The following is a 25,339-nucleotide window of genomic DNA, read 5'->3' on the forward strand; positions in this document are numbered from 1 at the left end:
AAACAAATATAATTTCTTTTTGCAAATATACTTGTTGTCTCGTTTTATTTATCTTTTATTGATATAAGTTCTCCAACACGATCATATTTATGTTTGTCAAGAGTTTGTGAAGAGTAAAAAGCGAATAAAAATAAAGAGAGTAAAGTAAAGACCGATCAATCTGGGACAAGAATTGCTTTGAGAAAAGTTGAAATTTCTCCTCGGCACCAACGATTACTAAATCTGATAAAAAACCGTGGAAAGACGGCAGAAAATTAAATTTTATATGATTTATATTATATAAAGATTTGCGTGTTTTCAAACGCGCTATGAATGTTTATCGTGAACGTTTTCGCGTTATCTCGAAAGCGTCGTAGCCTGAAACGATACCGAGTGACCTAAAATTGACCCCGTGACTCTCGATAAAATCTCCGGGATATTGCCAGTCAACTCGAGACCGAGTATACGACGCGTATAATATGTTCATCTCCGTCATCGTCCATCGATTTGATTAGCGAGAAGATTTGCAAGGATTTCGAATCCGCCGGTGAGTACCCACGCGATCTTCACGTTCAACGCGCTGAGAATGCGTCGCGTAAGCGAGTCCGTGACTAATCGGTCCATTATTAAAACTCAGTTGCGTAATTAACCTGCCGCGCACTCGCGCGAACACGTTGATCTTTCTCGTGCATTGAATTCAAATAAGACTCTCGTCCGCCTCGGGCTGATCGCGATGTAATTAACTGTGTATTGCGATTAATAATATTGATAATATTATGAAAATTTATTATATATTGCAATTTCGATACGGTTAACATTATAAAATTTAAATTGCAAATCTTGGGACGCATTCTCTCTAATATCTCTTTAATATACATTCGACCTACTTGCTCAAATGCTCTATATGCAAATAAAATACTTATACTTATCGTTAATATTAAAATATTAAAATTTATAGTTCAGTCTTATTCAATTTTTTTGAAGTTAATATTTCTCTACCTATTATAAAATTTAGAATTTTTTTTCTTACAAATAGAATTAATTTTCTCTCCGGAAATTATCTATCTAATTTTAATTAGTTTACCCTTAATTTAAATAAGATTTAAGGAGGAAATATATCAAATGACATCAAATTCAACGGAAATTCTCATTAACAATTCGATTCCACGATCCGATTACTCGTTGTCGCGTCGTGACTGTTAAGCAATCAGACATAAACAGATCAGATTTTGCCTTAAGCGCGAAGCATCAGTTCTGTGAAAGGACTAACGGCATGATAAAAGAAGCTGCGCTCAGCGATATTCTGCCATTCCATTGAATTATGTCCAGCGGGGGAGCCACTCGATAATTCGCGCGAGTTTCCGGTTTCTCCTTCGCCGGCAGTACGGATGTAAAGTTTTTTAGAATTTATCATTCGCTTGTGTTTCTCTCATCGCAAAGTGAACAAATGCGCTTCGTGTCGAACAAACAAGCGGAGACAAACCGGAAATAGCACGGTAAAGTATGCATATTGCGATGGCGACGAGTTTAATTGACGAACGCTCAACGGAGTTTATTGTTTAAGAGAATAAAAGAAGATTAAACGGGGCGGCAATAATAAAATAACTACAGGGTAATATCGATTATCGCCCACCGCGAAATAGTGTGAATTAATAAGCGTAACGTCAGCGCGCCGGATTTATAGTTAATTAACGAATCCAATTTCCGTGGGCGATATCGTGTTGAAAATAGTTCCCGGACGCTTCGCAAGTGTTAAAACTTTTAAACTTTGTAGATAAATCATTAATTTAATAGGTTTATGAATTAACTGTTTCGGTGAATGTATGATCGTCACGCAAAAGTGCACGTATTCAAACATAATAAATCAATTAAATCAATCCGATCCAGTCACGCGTGAAAATAATTTTAACAAAACTATATTAATGAATCATGGGAAAGCTATGCGAGATTAAATTATTATGTTTGTTTGTATTATGGCTTGTTAGATTTGAAAGATAGCCAAGATGGTCATACGGACAACGAATACAGATGTCGTAAAACAATAGCTCGTGTGCCCACATAATTATTCCTAATAGCAAGATATAATTAAGTCGAGCGCTGTGACTCATGTAAATAAAACCACGTCAGTTATCATAACAAAGCTACAACGGTAAAACAAGAGAAAGAGAAAGAGACAAAGAAAGAATTAAATATATTTATAATAAATAATCTGCAAAAGATAAAATATATTGTAAAATTTCTTTAAATGTTTTAAAAATAAAGCGAAAATTAAAGATACAAATTAATTATAATTACATATATTTGTATATAATAGATATAATTTATTGAAAAGTTGATGTATTATAAAATCTCATCGTGCTAATATTGTAAGAAACAGAAATAAATTTTTTTTTATTGAATATGCAGATTTATGGTAAATATAATTTCTTAAAGAGATGAGATATGATCGAATGAAGATAGCAGATTGCAGAAATCGTTATCTGCGTATAATAATCGAAAAGATCTCATCTGTTAACGATACTAGAAAATAAAAATAGAAATTAATATACACACATTTATGATAGAAAACTTCAATGTATGCTAGCAATATTGCTAGAAATAAAAGTATGAATAATTTACCACACGCATTTATAACAAACACAGCTAAACAAGAAATACGGCAAAATAAAATGAATACGCTTTGCATGTCATTATCTATGAGAAAATATAGTAATTTGAAAAATCTTATCATATGCTAGAAATGCACACATAATATCAAATATATTATATAGAAAACAAAATATATATATATATATGTTATTTAATAGACATATTTTTCATAGATGGTTTGACACTTTTTTAGTTTGCTAAATGAAATGCACTCGAGTATATCGCGGTATATCGCGTGTAATAATCGAGCTGTTAACATTTAATTATTCTGCTAATTGCGGAGCGCATCGTGACACGCGTAAACTCACCCACGCGCGCAGTTGTGGGTAGGGATGTACGATTGAGGGTACGAGGTACGAGTTTGACTGTGCGTCATGTATGCATCAGTTTTCACGCGTGTGTACACGCGAAGCAACGCCGCCGATTCGGCTCAATAGTTCTCGTGCCGATCGACGCGAAATTCACGATTAATTAATTCGACATACGAACGTTCCCAGAGTGAAACCGGTGAGAGGTGATTATCACGTTGATTACGAAGTGCACGTAAAAAAAACAAAACAAGAAGAATAAAACCGCGCGCGACAGATATCGATTGTGAATAAATTAAATTTTCCTCTCTCTCTCTCTCTCTCGGGAAAACACATTTGTCATCAACAAACGATTTTCTTGTTTATTTTAGTATTGCTGGAAAAAACGAAGATCGTATGCAGTAACAATTGATTTTATCATGGAAATTATACGTTAAGCGCTCGATACATGCGAGAAGTCTTTTACATTCGCGATCTCTTTGACGTACCTTTTTACGTCATGTATGATGTTGCGTCGTTTATTATCATCAACATTTTCAGAGAAACACGTATTTTATACTTTTTGCACACCCTGTACGTTGCATTTCACGATAGGGTGAACTGCTTCCGTTATCGGAACGTGATAAATTCGCACCACGTGCTAGAGCACGAGATGCGTCTTTCGCATTCTGCAATTTCCGTCTCTGTCCTCTCGTCTTGCTTCTGCCTCGCTGACTAGCGTTCTAGAAACCTACACCTACCTACGTGCCACCGTGAACGTCGATCTCGAAAGCCGGTTGGAGCGGATTGACAGCAGTCTCGACCCAGTTCCCAGCTATTCGACCGCATCGGATGCAAATAATGACGTCCCGGACGCGGACATGCGTTTCGTCTCCGCACGTGCCTTAGGATCTCGAAATTGTTTGGGACAAGAGAAATTTGCAAATTTGTGAAATCTTTTTTTGATTTTAACACGTTTATCATTCGCGAATGTTTCTTTGATTCACTGTTAATTAAACTTTTTTTTATTAATTTTTATCTTCATCAATTGTGCATTTTATAACTTTTCTATAGAATTATCTTCTATATTTATTATATTCTCTTTTATAAATTTTTTTTTCATATTTATCTCATGTATCTTTTAACAATTTATAGAGATAGTATATAATTCTTGTGGCAGCCGTATTTTTTTCTAGTGAAGCTTTCTTGATAATGTTTCTGCTGTGAAAGTTATGTCTAACATCTGCGAAGACGTTTATTAATTATAGTAATAACAGGTTGTAAACGGTTGTACATTTTAACACGAATCATAATCTCAAATGCAGTTTAATTTCTCGCACGCGATCGCATTGATTATCATAACATTTCACGGGCTTATGCGCAAAGGCAATCACGTCATGCTATCGTTAGGTGAGCGAAAAAGAAACAAGAAAAGTTCGCAGAACGTTGCTCGATTGTAAAAAAATATCGAAACGTAATTATGATTATCCTCTCTTTTGTTTCGCGGAAATTGAGACTTATGGGAAAATCTCGCGGTGAACAATAATTAACATTCTCACGATCTCTTTTCTGCGAGGCACCAAAAAAAAATTCTTTTTCATTGTCGTTGCGAAAATCGGGTATTGTTAGCGACGAATAGCCTATGCAATAGCTATTATATTATGTCGTTAAATTCGCACTGTCTTAATTTCAAAAATATCGTAAAGAATTTAATCGCGTCAATTATGAAAAAAGAATAACAGAACTGAACTTCAAATAAAATCGTCACAGTTCTTATCAAATATGAGAATGTCAATTCTATTTTCAAGTATAAAAAATTTGAATTATATTTTTATTCGAGAAAAATTTAAATCTTTTCCGATTTCTCTTAACTTGCCGTCTACTAATAATCCGAGGATATTGTCGGATCGCGCGATTCATTCGTGTTACAATCTCCGTTCTCCGCTCGTAATTACGAAATCGCGATTCACGATTTGCAATCCGCTCGCGATTATTCATCGCCACTTTGTGACCCTATGTAGCACAAGGTATTCTTGCGGCGATCTATCGAATCTAACAATAACGATCGAAAGAGATCGGAGAAATTTGCGTTCAGATTTGACGGCGTGCGCGTGCGTTTTTTGCAAACGAATTCCAACAATGATGACACTTAACAGATCAGCTGGGATTTGCTCGGTTTCGCGGCGTCGTCAATTACAGCAATTTTCTCGACTGAGCAAGCGAGGCGTGAACTCAAGGACAATTCGCCGGAATGTGATTCTCGTATTAAAAATTTCACGCGTGAATATTTTAACTGGCGTCATATAACTGTCTAATAATAATGATTATAATAGACCAGAGCTTTCATAATATGTTAAAGATTGAGAATACAAATATGGATGTTATGATATATTAATATATGTTTGTTTTAGATTTCTCAAAATGTTATTCTTACTATTTACGGCGTGTCTCATCGCCGTGACTCACGCCGGATGTCCCATGCGACCGACAGTGGGACAAACTTCCGCAAATAGAACACAAGGCGACGGTGGTTATAGGATTCTTATCAGCGGGGAGACAAATGAATACATTCCCGATGCAATCCATATAATTAGCCTGAAAGGTTTGATTTTTTTAAAATCTAATAAATTGAAAATAAAAAGATACATAGTATCGTGAAGATCTTTATATTGTGCTTTGATCCTGAAATGCTGCTGTTACGAAAATACAAAATTTCAGGATCGCGAACGCACGAGAGATTGCAACAATTTACACGCTTCACTCTCACGGTGCACTCTTCATACTTGCCGACTTCTTCGGCACATGTCGGGTATTTCCAACTGTTTCCGGATTCCTTGACCACCTTTGACGAGGATTGCGTTAACACGATCTCCGAAACGACCGATTTCCCGAAATCAGAGGTACGAGGCTTCTCTTTACAAAAAAAATGAATTTGCTTCATTTTCCGTCTAATTAATAATTTGTACTTATATTATGAAAATCGGCGATAAACTTTTTTTTTTTAAACAGATTCAGGTGATGTGGCGAGCACCACCAACCGGTTCCGGATGCGTTATATTTACCGCGATGATTTTGGAGAACAACATACGATGGTATGCTGAAGATGGTACTCTTTCCAAGGTCGTTTGCGAGTCGACAGGCACAAAAGGTGAAAACTCAAACGAGACTAGATGCTGTGCCTGCGATGAAGCCAAATATTCGGTGAGATAGTCTTTTGAAAAGTTCGACGAAAAGTATGTACTGTATTAATTTTTCAATAATAATTTACTGGAATAAATATTTTTAACTCACTGAATTTCACAGAATTAAAAAAGTTTTTCAACAATTTAATCCTTTGAAAAAAATTGAGAATACCAATATTAATAATTAATATTTTTTTTAAATTTGTAAATAATACTATTCTTTAATCTTTAATTTGTACGGTTCGCAAAAGTTACGATAACAAGCGAGTAAAAATGCGTTGCCGCAATCATTTGAAGTATCTTGTCGAATCACAATTTTTTAGTTAACTATGGAGGGCATTTGGTCGAACACAACGCATCCGAAAGACTTCCCTTTTTCCGCCTGGTTGACCCATTTCAGCGACGTAATCGGCGCATCTCACGAGCCAAATTTCTCCTTCTGGGGCAGAGATCACATCGCGACAGACGGTTTTCGACAACTGGCCGAGTGGGGCTCCGCGACAGGCGTCGAAGCAGAATTACGAGAAAATTCTAGACATCTCAGGACACTTATTAAGGCTGCCGGTCTCTGGTATCCTAATGTCAATTCCAATACGACGACAAGTTTTAGGTAACTACATTGTCTTGTAAAATATATATTTCGAAATCTTGAAATTCTCTTGATATTAATAATCGTGATAATGTATGTAAGACTTCCTGATCTCTTTTTGTAATACTCAGATAATTGAATTAAGACATTCTTGGATAATTTTTGAATATTTTTACTGTGAAAAGCAAATTTAAAAAATTTCCAAATATTTTAATGCATCATATCCTGTTCCATCTTATTATCAATAATAATCGTTAATAGATTCTTTCGTTAAACTTTATTTGATTTTTCGACGACTTTTCAGAGTGGATCGAAGACATTATCTTCTCTCAGTGGCCTCTATGCTAGGTCCGTCTCCTGACTGGGTGGTAGGAGTGAGCAAACTGAATCTTTGTCAGAAGGATTGCACATGGGCGAAAAGCATGATAATCGATCTTTACCCTTGGGACGCCGGTACTGATAACGGCATTAGTTACATGTCGCCGAATTCCGAGACAAAACCGCGCGAGAAGATGAAGCCCATAACGACCTCCTATCCGGAAGACCCGCGATCTCCGTTCTACGATCCGTCTGGTAGACCGATGCATCCGTTGGCCCGACTGTACTTAAATCGAGAAAAGATCATCCCGCGCGGATGCAGCGAGGAACTTCTGCAGCAGCAAGTGGCTGAATTAGAAGTGGCCGAGAACACCGAGGACACATCAAGACGTAAGCATGTCGTGACGTATATAAATGTCTTTAATAATCAATTTTTTTTTTTAAAAGCGCTCCGAGATTTATATAGTTATTTTTTCTTCTTAGAAAATTATTGTATGTGATATATATCTTTTTTTATCGTCTCAATCATTAAAAAAAGATATTGAATTTACTCTTAAAGTATGATTTTTAAAGAAAAAGTACGATTTAGTTTTATTCTGTTCTGATTTTTAAGCCGAGTGCCAAACGACGGATTACTCGCCATGGTCCTCGTGTTCAGTGACCTGCGGTAAGGGTCTAAGGATGCGCACGAGATCGTATAGAATGCCGGAGAAAGCCACCATGTTCAATTGTAATAGGCAACTGGTCTCGAAGGAGATGTGCGTCGCATCTATCGCAGAGTGCTCGTGAGTACATTCGCAATTCAAGCGAAAATTTGTATTATCACCTTATCTTTGTAAAAATTTAAAAAACATCGATAATACGCTTCGTAAAAATTAAGCCGCGCGACCATTTTACAGATGTCGATCGTGCATTTGCCGAATAAATTTCATTCTTACGTAAATGTATGCGATCAGAAAAGTATTATATTCGAGTTATTTTTTAGGGGCGAGGAGGAAAGCGACGACGATGTAGTTTCGTCGCGAAGCAGCAGCGACCCACTTTGCGAGACCACCGAGTGGAGCGAGTGGTCCGAATGTTCGAACACGTGCGGAATAGGGGTGAAAATGCGCACGAGGAGATTCCGCGATCGACGTGGCCGTAAACGGTGTCCGCTCGTGTCGCTCGTCGAGAAGGACAAGTGTATGGAGCCACCTTGCTCGACGGGAACGGAAGAGCAGATCGATCCTATCTGCAGAGTACGCGGTTCAACTCGTTTGCATGTTATATGAGACAAATTTTTGCTGTATAATTTAACGATAACGGTTAATGATGGATGATTTAAGGTGACGGACTGGTCCGACTGGTCACCTTGTAGCGCTTCCTGCGGCAAGGGTGTGAAATTGAGGACCAGATTGCTGATGGTTGATCCGTCTCTGCAGACGGAATGCTCCTCGCGCGTGGAATTGGTTCAGCAACGGCCGTGCCTCGTCCAAGCGGACTGTACATTTGATATGGCAACGGCAAAAGGTAAAATATGTTAAAAATATAAACAATTTTAATATGTTATATTAAGAGAGGGAAAGAAAAAGAGTGAGAACAAAGAGAATTTTTTTTGATAATATTAAAATGACATATTAATTTTGTATATGAGAGAGAAAGACGTTTCTCCAAACAATTATTAAATTTTGAAATATATGTCACATATCTTTTTATACAGTCGTGTGCATGGAGGAGGCAGATCCCGGCCCTTGCAGGGGCTACTTCCAGAGATGGGCCTTCAACCCGCAGAAATTGATGTGCGTGCCCTTTGCGTACGGTGGATGTCGCGGCAACCGAAATAATTTCCTAACTGCGGATGAGTGCAGCAACACGTGTGGCATCGTAAGCGCGAAAATATCTCTCGAATATAAGCGCAATACTGAGATGTTATTAAAATTTTTATCGCTTTATAGGTACGAGCTGCTCTTACCGGTCAGTCTTTTAATGAAACCGTAAACCGAGATCAAGTTCCTAGCGAATCGCTTAATCCACCTCCCATTCCCCCTGTGGATTGTGTGGTGACACGTTGGTCAAATTGGTCACCGTGTAGTGTCACTTGCGGCGTCGGTCGCGCAACGAGTTACCGTGTCATCGAGGTGAGACTAATGAATCTTGGGTAATTACGGGCGTGTTAATTGCAAATTCACTGAAATTACATAACTGCTGCGAACATAATATTAATATAAAATAATATTATTAATATTAATATTATTATAACATTTTAGTAACATGATATTGTACTTTTCTCCTATTCTGATAATATCCTCTTTGTAATTAGCGAGAAGCTGCAAATGGTGGCCGTCCTTGCCCGAAAAAATTGCATCGTCGTTATCGCTGCGAGCTCGCACCTTGTGAAGAAATATAAGTTGAGAAGGAACTTTATATATTCGATGGCATTTAATTTAGTATATAACAAATATATTTTAAAGATTTATATAGAGAAAAAGATGTATATCGAAGAGATAATTTTAATTCTATCCATAGATAGATAAATCTCTGTAAAAAAATTGTTAATCTTAAAACGTATGAGCTAAGCCATTATATAATACGAGAGCATAAATGGATTTTTTGTGCCCTGTTTTTCATTTTTATGACATTTTTTTTACAACTACAAAGTAAAGAAATATAATTTGTAAAAAGATTGAATTATTAAAATCATTGAATCTCTTCGATTATCGCGTTTATCGATATTGAAATATCGTTTATAATAATATTATATGATCTATTGATCCACATTGAACATTCCACGATTAATATTAATCAATATTTTTATAGAATATCGATGTTATATTATTGCGTTACGGTTTCCTTTACTGCCGGTGTACTGCCTATTTTTTAAATTAATCGCGTTATTAAGCATTATGCTGCATTTTATATTTGCTACAAAGTTAGGTGCAAAATAAACGAATTATCAGAATAAATGATATTTTATTAATGGTCATTTCGTGTCGGTATTGTTTTCTGCTAATTCCTATCGAATTTCAATCGATCCTATAACGCGGTATAATCGCTTTGTCGGATAATGATCTCTCGTGCATCTATTTAATCAAACTCCATCGTTTATATCGCAGCAAATTAATATCACAAGTCAAACGGTTAACCGTAGTATTAAATATTTATGGCATTGCCACTAAATAGAAGAAAGTTAAAAAAAACCTTTTTTTTTGTATTTGACAAAAAACTTATTAATATTATATCATAAATATGTATACATTTAGAAAAAGCAATTAAAATTAAATCCTGAGTTAAATATATCCGATTGATTCTCGCTTTTCGCGTTATTCAATCTTTTTTGCAATTACATTGCGAAACTCACCTCGACCAACATGCGTTCATTCGAGCGATTAATAACAAGCGCAATGCCTAAGACATTGTGCTTATTATCTTTACGCTTCGACATCATGATTCATGCGCCCATAATTCACTATGGACTTTGAATTGCGATGAGCGCTTGGAAAACATCCAAGATTTCGGAGTTTCTCAAGAGTTTCGAAAGCTTTTGCCGCTACTACGGTTTTCCATTATTTTTCCGCGATTTCGCATGCGAAATCACATGTGACTGTATATATTTGCGGATAGAAGAATCTCATTATTATATGTGTAATCGTGAAAAAATTCGATCGGATTCGCAGGATTCTCATTATTCAAATAATTCTGAGTTTTATCTCGTACTTATTAAAATCAATTGGTTCCGCTTATGTGTTATTTAAAGATATCTCTCCTTTACTTCCACAACAAACACTCTCTACTTACCATCAACTGGAGATCTAGCTTCATACAATTACATTAATAATCTCATATATAAATAATACACGTAAGTGGTAGGATGACTAAATCATTATACATCTACCAAGAGCGCCAAATTGTCACTTTATCTTATCGTCTTTTAAAGTTTGTATAATAGTATATTCGTTATCAAGTAATGTATATCCTTTTATTATTTTTTATACCATGCAATGTTACACAATTTTAAATTCTTTATAACTCTAATTCTTTCTTTTATATTTTTATAAATTTTTATTTCTTTGCCACATTTAATTTATTCAAATTCTATTAATGCTATTTTATTTTAAATACTTTATTTAAAATAATGTTGCTCTAAAATAAATATAATAGACAATTAGAGATTCGTTCTTGGTAGATATATAGCACTTTTTAATAATGACTATATCTCTTTTTGGCGCTATCGAGACCACGGGAAGATCGATGATGGATAGGGGGACGAAGCGAGCGATTGGACAGTGCGCTTAAGGCGACTCGCTTCTCGAGGACTTACCTGTGGTACTGATTGCGCGATTCGTTTAACACATTAACAATAGTAATAATAATTATTAATAACGTATATATAACGTACATGTAATATCTAGGACTCCCGTTTTCTTTTAGGCCACGATATATATCTTTTTTTATCGTCTCAATCATTAAAAAAAGATATTGAATTTACTCTTAAAGTATGATTTTTAAAGAAAAAGTACGATTTAGTTTTATTCTGTTCTGATTTTTAAGCCGAGTGCCAAACGACGGATTACTCGCCATGGTCCTCGTGTTCAGTGACCTGCGGTAAGGGTCTAAGGATGCGCACGAGATCGTATAGAATGCCGGAGAAAGCCACCATGTTCAATTGTAATAGGCAACTGGTCTCGAAGGAGATGTGCGTCGCATCTATCGCAGAGTGCTCGTGAGTACATTCGCAATTCAAGCGAAAATTTGTATTATCACCTTATCTTTGTAAAAATTTAAAAAACATCGATAATACGCTTCGTAAAAATTAAGCCGCGCGACCATTTTACAGATGTCGATCGTGCATTTGCCGAATAAATTTCATTCTTACGTAAATGTATGCGATCAGAAAAGTATTATATTCGAGTTATTTTTTAGGGGCGAGGAGGAAAGCGACGACGATGTAGTTTCGTCGCGAAGCAGCAGCGACCCACTTTGCGAGACCACCGAGTGGAGCGAGTGGTCCGAATGTTCGAACACGTGCGGAATAGGGGTGAAAATGCGCACGAGGAGATTCCGCGATCGACGTGGCCGTAAACGGTGTCCGCTCGTGTCGCTCGTCGAGAAGGACAAGTGTATGGAGCCACCTTGCTCGACGGGAACGGAAGAGCAGATCGATCCTATCTGCAGAGTACGCGGTTCAACTCGTTTGCATGTTATATGAGACAAATTTTTGCTGTATAATTTAACGATAACGGTTAATGATGGATGATTTAAGGTGACGGACTGGTCCGACTGGTCACCTTGTAGCGCTTCCTGCGGCAAGGGTGTGAAATTGAGGACCAGATTGCTGATGGTTGATCCGTCTCTGCAGACGGAATGCTCCTCGCGCGTGGAATTGGTTCAGCAACGGCCGTGCCTCGTCCAAGCGGACTGTACATTTGATATGGCAACGGCAAAAGGTAAAATATGTTAAAAATATAAACAATTTTAATATGTTATATTAAGAGAGGGAAAGAAAAAGAGTGAGAACAAAGAGAATTTTTTTTGATAATATTAAAATGACATATTAATTTTGTATATGAGAGAGAAAGACGTTTCTCCAAACAATTATTAAATTTTGAAATATATGTCACATATCTTTTTATACAGTCGTGTGCATGGAGGAGGCAGATCCCGGCCCTTGCAGGGGCTACTTCCAGAGATGGGCCTTCAACCCGCAGAAATTGATGTGCGTGCCCTTTGCGTACGGTGGATGTCGCGGCAACCGAAATAATTTCCTAACTGCGGATGAGTGCAGCAACACGTGTGGCATCGTAAGCGCGAAAATATCTCTCGAATATAAGCGCAATACTGAGATGTTATTAAAATTTTTATCGCTTTATAGGTACGAGCTGCTCTTACCGGTCAGTCTTTTAATGAAACCGTAAACCGAGATCAAGTTCCTAGCGAATCGCTTAATCCACCTCCCATTCCCCCTGTGGATTGTGTGGTGACACGTTGGTCAAATTGGTCACCGTGTAGTGTCACTTGCGGCGTCGGTCGCGCAACGAGTTACCGTGTCATCGAGGTGAGACTAATGAATCTTGGGTAATTACGGGCGTGTTAATTGCAAATTCACTGAAATTACATAACTGCTGCGAACATAATATTAATATAAAATAATATTATTAATATTAATATTATTATAACATTTTAGTAACATGATATTGTACTTTTCTCCTATTCTGATAATATCCTCTTTGTAATTAGCGAGAAGCTGCAAATGGTGGCCGTCCTTGCCCGAAAAAATTGCATCGTCGTTATCGCTGCGAGCTCGCACCTTGTGAAGAAATATAAGTTGAGAAGGAACTTTATATATTCGATGGCATTTAATTTAGTATATAACAAATATATTTTAAAGATTTATATAGAGAAAAAGATGTATATCGAAGAGATAATTTTAATTCTATCCATAGATAGATAAATCTCTGTAAAAAAATTGTTAATCTTAAAACGTATGAGCTAAGCCATTATATAATACGAGAGCATAAATGGATTTTTTGTGCCCTGTTTTTCATTTTTATGACATTTTTTTTACAACTACAAAGTAAAGAAATATAATTTGTAAAAAGATTGAATTATTAAAATCATTGAATCTCTTCGATTATCGCGTTTATCGATATTGAAATATCGTTTATAATAATATTATATGATCTATTGATCCACATTGAACATTCCACGATTAATATTAATCAATATTTTTATAGAATATCGATGTTATATTATTGCGTTACGGTTTCCTTTACTGCCGGTGTACTGCCTATTTTTTAAATTAATCGCGTTATTAAGCATTATGCTGCATTTTATATTTGCTACAAAGTTAGGTGCAAAATAAACGAATTATCAGAATAAATGATATTTTATTAATGGTCATTTCGTGTCGGTATTGTTTTCTGCTAATTCCTATCGAATTTCAATCGATCCTATAACGCGGTATAATCGCTTTGTCGGATAATGATCTCTCGTGCATCTATTTAATCAAACTCCATCGTTTACATCGCAGCAAATTAATATCACAAGTCAAACGGTTAACCGTAGTATTAAATATTTATGGCATTGCCACTAAATAGAAGAAAGTTAAAAAAAACCTTTTTTTTTGTATTTGACAAAAAACTTATTAATATTATATCATAAATATGTATACATTTAGAAAAAGCAATTAAAATTAAATCCTGAGTTAAATATATCCGATTGATTCTCGCTTTTCGCGTTATTCAATCTTTTTTGCAATTACATTGCAAAACTCACCTCGACCAACATGCGTTCATTCGAGCGATTAATAACAAGCGCAATGCCTAAGACATTGTGCTTATTATCTTTACGCTTCGACATCATGATTCATGCGCCCATAATTCACTATGGACTTTGAATTGCGATGAGCGCTTGGAAAACATCCAAGATTTCGGAGTTTCTCAAGAGTTTCGAAAGCTTTTGCCGCTACTACGGTTTTCCATTATTTTTCCGCGATTTCGCATGCGAAATCACATGTGACTGTATATATTTGCGGATAGAAGAATCTCATTATTATATGTGTAATCGTGAAAAAATTCGATCGGATTCGCAGGATTCTCATTATTCAAATAATTCTGAGTTTTATCTCGTACTTATTAAAATCAATTGGTTCCGCTTATGTGTTATTTAAAGATATCTCTCCTTTACTTCCACAACAAACACTCTCTACTTACCATCAACTGGAGATCTAGCTTCATACAATTACATTAATAATCTCATATATAAATAATACACGTAAGTGGTAGGATGACTAAATCATTATACATCTACCAAGAGCGCCAAATTGTCACTTTATCTTATCGTCTTTTAAAGTTTGTATAATAGTATATTCGTTATCAAGTAATGTATATCCTTTTATTATTTTTTATACCATGCAATGTTACACAATTTTAAATTCTTTATAACTCTAATTCTTTCTTTTATATTTTTATAAATTTTTATTTCTTTGCCACATTTAATTTATTCAAATTCTATTAATGCTATTTTATTTTAAATACTTTATTTAAAATAATGTTGCTCTAAAATAAATATAATAGACAATTAGAGATTCGTTCTTGGTAGATATATAGCACTTTTTAATAATGACTATATCTCTTTTTGGCGCTATCGAGACCACGGGAAGATCGATGATGGATAGGGGGACGAAGCGAGCGATTGGACAGTGCGCTTAAGGCGACTCGCTTCTCGAGGACTTACCTGTGGTACTGATTGCGCGATTCGTTTAACACATTAACAATAGTAATAATAATTATTAATAACGTATATATAACGTACATGTAATATCTAGGACTCCCGTTTTCTTTTAGGCCACTACTCGACTACGTACTACCGTGTGTTCTTTGGTCGTGCGGTTTGTTCCTGCTCTTTTATGTCTCGCGAAAAATTCAGGCGAATCGATTTCGCCGATTTCGACGATTAACGAAAGATTTTGTAGCTATTTGTAAATCTTAATGTAAACGGAGAGTACGCACTGGATCATTACAGATCAATTTGTTGGCAAATTTGGAATTACGACTGCTTTTGACTGAAACTTTGCAGACACATGTAACTTTAAGGATCCAATTTTCTCTCTTTCTCACGCAATTTATTGCGCATCTTGCAGAAGAATGATTACATAATCAATTCTCTTGACATATATACACACACACACACGCACGCACACATCGTTTGTGTGTAACCGTTTGCTAAACACACTATTGTAGAATAAAAAATAATAAAAATTCTCCGTTGGCAATGATTGTATCGATTAGTTCGTAACTAGAGTGAGTCTGTGAGGTATATATACAGAAGAAATAAATTGCCCGAGAAACAATCGCTCGAATGGAGCTAGGAGGCTACGAGTTTCGTTCTTCAGTAGACCAGCTCTCTGAAGATACGATTTAACTTTATTCGCTATTTCTGTTTGACATAACGTAATTCGTCGTCTCTCGAAGTTAACTTAATAATGTAATAGTTGTTTTTTTTTCACCTTTCTGTTACGAGATCTTCTGACTGACTAGTGTTGACTAGACTATTTGTTGCCGATCCACGTATGCCATTTCCGCGTTCTGGCAGTAATAGTAATAGTAATAATCCTCAGTATAATTTACCATCAATCGTCGCTTAAAGTAATCACGCGAAATCCCGCGATCGCGTAAAACAAGAAATCGCGTAATATGCGATCAATCGTGTGATATATGATATTTCATGGTCCTCACTAATTTAAAAATAATTAAACAATAAATATTGTACAAATAACGCTAAATACGTTTTTATGTGCAACTTCTACATTTAATATGTTTAAAGTAAAAAAACAAAATAGAAATAGAAACAGAAATGAAAAACTTACCCGAATAATCATTGAAACTCCTTCACGTAAGTAAAATATATATAAAATATATACATATATACATATATATATATGTATGTATGTATAATGCAAATAAATTATTTAATAAATAGAATAATAATTTTTTCAATTCATTACCTCACTATCGGACATCATATGATTAGAAGAAAGCTCATACTAAAAGGATGCTTCATTCAGATGAAGGAAGGAGACTGGGTCGACGAGAGAATGGGTTTTTCTTCGAGATTTCCGATGTCGCTCTTACGTTTAATCGGCATTGGCGTGTCATGTCGCGAGAAAGGCATCATTGTGCGTCTGCCGACGTCGAGAGGATCGTGTCGCATGCGTGCGTGTATCGTACGATCGTCGTCGGCGTCGTTCTAGCCTCATGGCCGTTGAAAACGAAGCCCGAAGCTGAGTTTCGACTGATGTTTCCTGTGTCAGCTGATCGGCCGCCGCAGCCCGGCGACACGTCGGTTTCCTCAGAGCCAGCCGGTGGATACGTCGTGGCCGGAAATCGGCTCGATGCCGGGAAGACGCAGCTGCGTCGCCGATCCGTTTCGCCTCGCCGTGAACTTCGACGTCGAGACGTTCGCCGCCACGCTCTCTTCGGTGGTCGATGGTGTCAATGGTACTGCGCTGACAACACCTGCAAAATAATGACAATCACGTCGCAAGAATTTCTTTTTTTGTATCTCTCTCTACAAAAATTAAAAATTTCAACGCACGAAAAAGACGCTTTAACTTTCATAAATATTAAAAAAATTTTCATAACAAAGTTAAATTTAATCAAATTAATATGCGTAATAATATTAACTCACTTTGCTGTTCGCTGATGCTGGGGATCTCGATGACGTCGAAACTGGGCTGCTGACTCTGCGTGACTTCGTGTCGTCGAGATGTTATCGATGATTGCGGCGTTATTTCGGGGCCTCGAGTTGGTACGCTGCTGGCGCGTTGCAGCTGCTTCTTGGAGCAAACTCTGGACGCCAGGACGGTTGCGACCGAGCGCATCGCGCTCGAATCCGGGGGGTTCGTGTTGGTGCTGCTGGTCATCGCGGGTGTGGATGATCTCGAAGTCGAGAACTTTTTGCGCTTCCTCCTCAGGGCGGCCAAAGCCGGGCCCAGGCCGTGGCTGAACATGTGATGCGCCTCGTGATGATGCGCATGATGAGAGTGAGAGTGATGAGGATGCTGCGTACTTTGTACGTCATGACTTGCCACTTCCAAAGAGGATTTTGAATCCGACGAGCCCTCGGACCGCGACCCACCGTCCTCGGACGCCGGCGAATATACCGAGTCCTCCGAACGAGATCTACCTGGGAAGAGAAGAAAAAACAACTTTCGTCTAATTATAAATTCACTCTATTATTATCATTCTATTTTACTCTAGAGAGCACAAAGAGATAAAATAATAAGCGTTTCTAATAATATCGTCAAAAAGTGAAATTTATAGAACAAAATGTTGAATTAAGATTCTTAATAACATTAACAAACTTAACTAAAATACTTAATTAAAATATTAAATTACTAAATAGAAGACGAGAAAAGAGAACGGATAGTCTCCAATAAGATGTTTTAATGATAATAAATGATCTTTATTTATTTTTTTAAATATTTTTTTGCAAAAAAAATTTTAATTGATAAAATATAAAAAAATTTAGATTATATTTCGTATTCTAATAAAGATTAAATCTTAACTTTACAGTTACGTACTCGTTCAAAAAATAAATAAGAAAGTCGCGTCGTATGAGGGTATTAAATCGTATTAAATCTGTACTACTTAATTATTATTAATAAAAATATTAATGCAAGAATTAATCGACTTACCGATCAGTCTAGAGACTCTTCCGACTTTCGCAGCCTCGATTAGAGTGCCCCAGCGCTTCTTCCGAGAGTTACTTCTGGTGCCGCGAATTTGTTGCGGCCCGGTGGCTAGCCCGGGCACGCTATTAGTGCTGGTATGATGTGGGCTCTTCTTTACGCCCGGTCCGAATATGCCGCTTAGAGTCGAGCCAAATAGGTCTTGGTGAGAGTTCTCGTGCTGTACTTGTTGAAGAGATGCGATGAACTCGGCCACGGGCGGTAGAGTGCCGCTTCCGCCTGGCTGCGGCGCGATGTTGAAACCCTTCATCAAACGCCGCTCCTTCTGACGATTCTTCTTGCCACCCGCACCTATGGACATCTCTTTAAGGCAACCGTCTACGGGACAAACAGAAAATCGACGAACCAAGCAATCTACAAAAAACTTAAAGAAATTTAGACATCTACGTAGCTATGTTCAATAATACGTAATGTAAATAAAGGATATAAATTACAATGCATGGAGATGAGTGCGATATATGTGTTATGTTCAGACATAAAATAAAATAGTGTATATAATAAAACAAAGAAAAAACATAGAAAATTTACATCTTCTAAAACCTGCTGGACTTTTTAAGCAGTAATAGTTTTCAACGCAGTATATATATCATATTAAAATAAAAATTTTACGTTTACATTATCACAATTAAAAACAAAAAATAAAAATTAGGTAATATTAGGTAATTATAACGTAGGTATTACTTATATTTGTTTAAAATTTATGCGGGACACATACATTTTCTCGTTACGAATAATCAGAGATTCAAAGCGGCGCGATTTCTGAACAGCAGTTGGATTCTTAATTACGGTAATTAGCTCTGAAACTCTAAGTGATTAATAGGTCCTTCTTTAATTTCGAATTACAAGGGGGAACCCTCGTTTGGATGACTAATGCGAGCGTTACTACGAGTAAAATGATGATCGGCATTTGCGAGCACAATTGCGGAATTAAATTTGAAGTTTCAACGTTACGCGTGACACGATTAACGATTTGTGGATTACCAGGAATTGCGCGCCATCGCTCATATGTGATTCTTGTTGTTAATTCGATAACACATTCGTTCGTTACCGTGTCAAATGGACTTTTATTTTAGAATTCGAAACATGTTGTTTAATTGTAAAATTAAATCTCGCAACAAAAATGTTCCAACTCTCTAAACGAATTCGTTTATTAAACAAAATTGATACTCACGACCGATATACGGCATTGTACACTTTTACATCGGCGAAAACTATGCAAAAATAAATCGGTGCGTTTCATGCAGAATATTTGTATGACCTACCGGTACCGCTGCTCGCTGCAGTGGACGTGTTCATCCCAGAATTCTTGAGTATCTCGATGAGCTCGAAGCGAAATGCACTAATGTCCTGTTTGATTTCGTTCACGTCGTCCTCCGTGACGCCCTCGTTTTCCGCCTTGCGTTGTTCGACGGTGACATATCGTCTTACCAAATTTCTCATGATACTCTGATACCTAAAGTCTCGCTCGGAGGCCTGCTTGACTTTTCGCTGAGACAAGAGAATCAGAAATCGAAACCTTTCAGCGTCACAAGTTTTCGTTACAAAGTGCACATTTTACGATACGCTCTACATAGTGTCCCAGATTTGTCAAGCTATTGTATTATTTGAACTCTTTGAGTAATGCGTATTCGATTTTCTTTCAACGAAAATGTCAAGCGTCATCCCATAAGTTATTTTCGATTTTTATTATAAAAGGTATTATATATTAATATTATGCAGAATCGAGTACATAATGCAATCAAAAAGGAAATGAATCTCTGTGTAAAATTAAACAAAAAATGTAAAATAAAATCTTTTATATAAAATTTTCTCGAAAACAAAGTTTTCGAAAAAAATTACTTTAAATATTGTTAGGAAGATTCTTCTATCTTCAATCATAATTTAAGATGTTACGAATCTTCGTTATTTTCATTAAAAACAACCTTCAAACCTTTCAACCACAGAATCGATAGATAAAAGTTGATGAATCTGGGAAACTCTGTATAATAATTAAGCCCGATCTATAAATATGCAGAACGCGTTGTGACTAATAATGACAAAACTTTGCCATGGATTTAATATTCCTTACAAGTTCTAAAAAATGTGAAAATTTCTTTCCTGATACTCAAAATTCTACTCTAAATTCCACTTTTCTCATATCTAAAGATCAAATTTTAAAATGTAAAAATAAGGCCGTAGCTCCGAAGAGAAATTCGCAGAAGATTTCTTACGATAAGATGCATTTTTCAACATCTTTCTATATTTTGTCTGAACTGAATCTCTCGCAATAGTCTATTGACATTTTATTTCACAGCGTGCTCTGCATTTCGTGAGAGATAAGAGATTCAGATTCAAAAATCGCATGTAAGAAGATCGAATCTCCAGAGAATTTTATCGCAAAGACGACGGAGCGTCACAGCTCCTATTCTAACTATTCGAAAATTCTGCAAGCTATCCTTTACCCTAATCGTGCGCATATGTTCCTTCTTGGCCGCCCTGCTGTGTCCACAGCACTTCCGATATACCCATTGTATGATGTACCAGGCGCTCTTCGGGGTCGGTATTATGTTAAACGGCGGTGGGACGGTTCCACCTTCCTCGAAATAGCTGATCCAGAGTTTGCTCCTCGCGAATTTCCACTCGATGTCGGCGCGTTCCTAATTACGAGTACACTGAATTACCCCGCTAATTAGCTTCAGCTAATTATAAACGCGAAAAATATGGTACATTTCGCAGCCGTTATTTTTATCGTTCTACTACTTTCAGAATATCGCGTTCATTTTCGTTAATTCTCACGAAGGCGAGTAAGTGTCGCTTTCGTGTTTAACGCGACTAAAAAGTTAGCGATTCATTACAGTTTCTCTCATTTTCTCCGTTTCTCTCCAAAGTTCTTGTAACTTGTATGCCAGGAGACTTTGTCATAAATATAAAGCCGAGGAGATTCGTAGAAAAGACGGGATACACTTACCGAGATTAACTGATAAGAATGATTCATCATGGCGATTAGGAGATTCAGGAGGACGACGATGTTGATGACTGAGTACGTGCCAAACATCAACATACCCCAGAATCTGGTGAACACTTTGATGCCGTCCAATTCGAAGCTCTCGAGATCCACCAACCCGAAAACCGCCCAGAAGAGCGTTTGTATTGTCTCAAACAAACTACCGCGAAAATCTTTATCATATATCATTAAAAATAAATTAAAAAATATGATAGAAATAAAATAATTTAAAAAATTCAATTGTAAAATATAGGATACTTTAAATATAGAATATTTTTACATAATTCTAACTTCCAATTTCTGGACTAAAATATAGATTTTCATCTTTTCTTTTTTTTTCACACTTTGAGAATTTGCATGGAAATTGAATTTTTAAAAATTCTCTATATATTTTTTCATAAGGCACGCAAATATTTATTTAAAAAGATTGTCGCTGAATACTTTGCGAATCGACGCCAAACGATGCACGCGTTGGAATCGGTAGTAACGTTAGCATTGGGCGAATTCGCCATCGCCGTGGGGCATCGTTTCTTCTCCATATCGGCGTAATACCAAAGAAGTTGATTGAGACCTAACAAGCGATGCGTTGTTACATTAATATTTCTTCTGTAAAATGTGCGTGTATCTTATCATGATTCTTTTATTTTATTTACCGCACGAGAAAGCGAAGAGAACCAGCACATAGAGAAAAAAGAATTTCATGATGTCCACGACCATTCTCGACAGGGACACTTGCAGCGGACCGAGGTGAGGATTCACGGAGAATATGTAGACGAGCTTTAGCGAACTACAACGTAACATTGTTTATTGTTGTAATTCAAATAATGAATAGTTTCCTATATTAACTTTCTCCATTTTTCCGTTATATCGTACAACACATTGCTGCATGACTCTCCAATGCAATTAAAAATTCATTCGCATTCTAGGTACGATGCAGTGATTATTCGCTTTCAAAACGCACTTTAAATGCAATGCATTAGCTATATAAATTCCGAAATTGTGAAATCAGAACTCTTCTCTCTAAATAGTCCATTTTTCCATGAGTTATAATTTTTGACAAAATTTAAGATAGAAATTCACTTATATCTTTATATGCTGCATCCTAATATATATGTGCATTTTATTTCTGCTAATATTTTTTGTATTACACGATATAAAAGTAAAAATAGAATTCTGCATAATTGTATCGAGAATTATAGATCGTCTAAAATAAATTTGGAAAATATCGCAATATTATTTATTAGTTGTATTGCAAGAAATAAAAAAATTTAAAGATTTTATAAATATTTTTACTAAAGAGATTTACAGAACTAAAAAGATATTAACTTAATGTTTGTTTTAACTTTAAATTTGTCGCGCGATCATTTTATTGTAAACTTTACGGCAACAACAGAGATACAAAATCTCCGAGCGCTTGAACAATTTATTACCTGAAGATGTTGGCGGCGGAGAAGAGGCCCTCGGAGATGAGCATCGGATCCCAAGTGTCCCACTCCTCACGCTGGAGCTCGATCAGTTGTCCCGGTCCCTTGCCCTCGTTCTCCTTTTGCACCCTATAGTAAGCTACGACTCTGAGCGCGACTGTGGCTACGTATAGCGAGTTTGTTATGAAGTCGATCACATTCCACATGTCGTTCACGTACTCCTCCAGGCCCACATCCCACAACTGCTTCACCTCCGACCAGATCAACCCCGATACCCAGGCCAATATAATCCTGCGGCGCATCGCATTTTGTCACTTCGTTTCGATCTTAGTCTCTCCAAGAGAGACAAAGAGAAAAAGACAAAGAAGGGGAAGAGGAAAGAGAGAACAAAAAAACAAAAAAAAACACGCACCTCTGCACAATTTATTTCACTTAACGCCGAGTCTTTCAACTCGATTAATTGCTCGGAATCTATTTGGAGTTTCTCTTAACACCTCTATAATTTCTCAATATTTTTTCTGTTTTTTTACTCTTTTATTATTGTATAATTATTTGCGCCTTTATTTATTAATTATTTGTACAGTTAGTGATACCGTATCAATAACAAGCCAAATTAAATGCAAAATCAATCCTAACATGAGGTGAGCATAAATTTGCAATGTGACAGGTCTTGATTCTCTCATTTCAATCTCACCGTGAGGAAAAGGCCCCTCGAGATTGCACGTGTCTCCGGGGCTTCATCTCGTTTACCACCGACTTACTGCATGTAACGCTTTTACGTTCCATATTACCGTCTTCCGCACGAACGGAGAGCGTTATAAGCGGTAGATATTAAACGGATTTTACCTGGCTTTTCTTACTTTATATTCTTCTTATTTCTTACGTTTCTTGCTTTTCATAACTTACTATTAAAATTGCTTGTACTTTTCGCGTAAAAGATTTCTCTCGCTATTATATTTTTAACCAAAATTAAGAAACTTGAACTATCGAGTTTAAAACGTTAATAATATGCAATATGAAAATGAGGATGAAATTGAAGGAAGGCTTACCATTCCACGACCGTTGGTGCGGCACCACGTTTCGTCCGCGCTGGTTCACTTTCCACGATGTCGTGTCCCATCCAATTATCGATTACATTTTCTATCCGCTGACTAGCCAGAATTAACATGACTGCGCAAGCAAAATTAAGTGCAACATCATTGTTAAAAATTTATAACTTTTCACGTCGGAACAGAGATAATAGATAGAAATAATAAATCGTGTTTCTCTTGATTAAAATGTAGTAGATCTTCGGTTTAAGATGAGATTTAATATCACAAATATTTAATGCAAATTAGTTAGAAAGAGCTGTGAAGAATAAAGAATAGCTTCTCTTATTTCCGTAAATAAATCACTCCAAGTTCGTTAAAGAATCTGCTATTAAAATTTTCCCAGATAAAATAGAGAGAAACATCCTGTATAATTAAATGGTATTGAATAGCCAAGCCAAAGATGTATCGTTTGTGATCGAACATGCAATTAATCTCGGGGCCATCACGCTTCTTAACCGTCTGAATTTCACATATTAGTGCATCACTATTATTGGTAGCGGCACCAAAAGGTATTTGTAAACTGTTTGACGTTCACTACGTAGGTGTTTGATCTGCCAACGTGCCGGAAAGTTAAATACGTCGTAGGAAATGCTGCTCGCGATACGTGTCACTCTCCTTTTTGAACACTTCCGCAGAATGAGTCATATTGAATATCGTTAAATACATGAAATTATTTGGCCATTACGTATAAAACATCAGACTTCAAAAGCTTATAAGATAAACGTCTATTAATAATCAGACGTATTACGTATTATTAATAAAATAACATAGTTCTCTTACAAAAATATGCTTTAATTTTCACAAAATATTTGTAATTTCTCAAGTTATAATAAATTAGTAGAGAATTTTCAATGGTGTAATTTTATTAGATGATTTTAAAGCTACGTATATATATGATATTGCAAAAATAATGTAGTATTTTACACATATAAAAAGAATATTAATGCAAAAAAATAGAAATCAAGTATCCAAAATTTAATGCTCGAAATGTAAAACACATTGTCTCAATTGCATTTATTTCGTTGCTTCGAAATTGTCTAAAAATTGTCAATGTAAAATCGATATTTTAGATGCAATGACCCATAAATATATGTTCGTTCGTGTGCACACTGAACCAGATAAAATTATGTTCAACCAAATAATTTTTCTTATCTTCCCTTAAATGGAGGGGAAATGTAGCTGTTCGCAAAAGCAAGATTCATGTTTCGTTAGCTTCGTGAAAATTTCCCGGCGGAATTACATATTTGCTCATTAGTATGATATTTAGCGTGGTCGCGCGAATATTTGATTGCTTTACAAATTAACGAAGTACCGCAGGGGAAAACAAAATTATTAAAAAAATTAAAATAATCTTGATATTTGACATGAATGATTAAATGGAATGCGCACATATTTCGATTTCAAAATCGATTGCTGCAAGATACGTAGGTAATATGCGAAATCATATATATGTATATTGGCTTCAATATTGACTCTTTAAATTATTAAAAAAATCTTGATATTTGACATGAATGATTAAATGGAATGCGCACATATTTCGATTTCAAAATCGATTGCTGCAAGATACGTAGGATACGTAGGTAATCATATATATTTATATTGGCTTCACT

General features: G+C 36.2%; 2 protein-coding genes across 6 annotated transcripts in view; one reads left to right on the forward strand and one right to left on the reverse strand.

Annotated features, from left to right (window-relative positions):
* The first annotated feature begins 396 nt into the window (after positions 1–396).
* LOC115242473 (spondin-1) lies at positions 397–13,860 on the forward strand. Its single transcript, XM_029818785.1, has 18 exons — positions 397–526; positions 5,327–5,517; positions 5,634–5,815; positions 5,925–6,116; positions 6,421–6,707; positions 6,991–7,394; positions 7,618–7,789; positions 7,990–8,242; positions 8,330–8,513; positions 8,704–8,867; positions 8,939–9,121; positions 9,304–9,388; positions 11,532–11,703; positions 11,904–12,156; positions 12,244–12,427; positions 12,618–12,781; positions 12,853–13,035; positions 13,218–13,860. The coding sequence occupies exons 2-18, from the start codon at positions 5,337–5,339 to the stop codon at positions 13,302–13,304; spliced, it is 3,330 nt and encodes a 1,109-aa protein (XP_029674645.1). The 5' UTR covers positions 397–526; positions 5,327–5,336; the 3' UTR covers positions 13,305–13,860.
* Positions 13,854–25,339, reverse strand: part of LOC115242430 (transient receptor potential-gamma protein) — a 91,329-nt gene continuing 79,843 nt past the window's right edge. For 2 of the 5 annotated variants that reach the window (XM_029818701.1, XM_029818697.1), the window contains exons 10-19: positions 23,688–23,808; positions 22,645–22,929; positions 21,868–22,001; positions 21,656–21,785; positions 21,179–21,374; positions 20,673–20,867; positions 19,494–19,719; positions 18,178–18,549; positions 17,169–17,666; positions 13,854–16,996 (exon numbers count right to left, since the gene is read on the reverse strand). In XM_029818701.1, the coding sequence (XP_029674561.1) occupies positions 16,830–16,996; positions 17,169–17,666; positions 18,178–18,549; positions 19,494–19,719; positions 20,673–20,867; positions 21,179–21,374; positions 21,656–21,785; positions 21,868–22,001; positions 22,645–22,929; positions 23,688–23,808 (2,324 nt within the window). In that variant the 3' untranslated portion in view covers positions 13,854–16,829. The remainder of the gene's footprint in view (positions 16,997–17,168; positions 17,667–18,177; positions 18,550–19,493; positions 19,720–20,672; positions 20,868–21,178; positions 21,375–21,655; positions 21,786–21,867; positions 22,002–22,644; positions 22,930–23,687; positions 23,809–25,339) is intronic. The other 3 variants (XM_029818702.1, XM_029818698.1, XM_029818699.1) reach the window with 2 other exon arrangements.

This window comes from Formica exsecta, unplaced genomic scaffold (genome assembly GCF_003651465.1).
Source record: "Formica exsecta isolate Colony F162 unplaced genomic scaffold, ASM365146v1 scaffold599, whole genome shotgun sequence".
In the NCBI taxonomy this organism is placed as follows: Eukaryota; Metazoa; Arthropoda; class Insecta; order Hymenoptera; family Formicidae; genus Formica; species Formica exsecta.

Bases quoted from the DNA above. Each gene is read 5' to 3' on its own strand.
- LOC115242473 (XM_029818785.1), top strand. From the start codon at position 5,337: ATGTTATTCTTACTATTTACGGCGTGTCTCATCGCCGTGACTCACGCC. The intron at 11,704-11,903 runs GTGAGTACATTC...GTTATTTTTTAG, and splicing joins GCATCTATCGCAGAGTGCTC to GGGCGAGGAGGAAAGCGACG. The intron at 12,157-12,243 runs GTACGCGGTTCA...GGATGATTTAAG, and splicing joins AGATCGATCCTATCTGCAGA to GTGACGGACTGGTCCGACTG.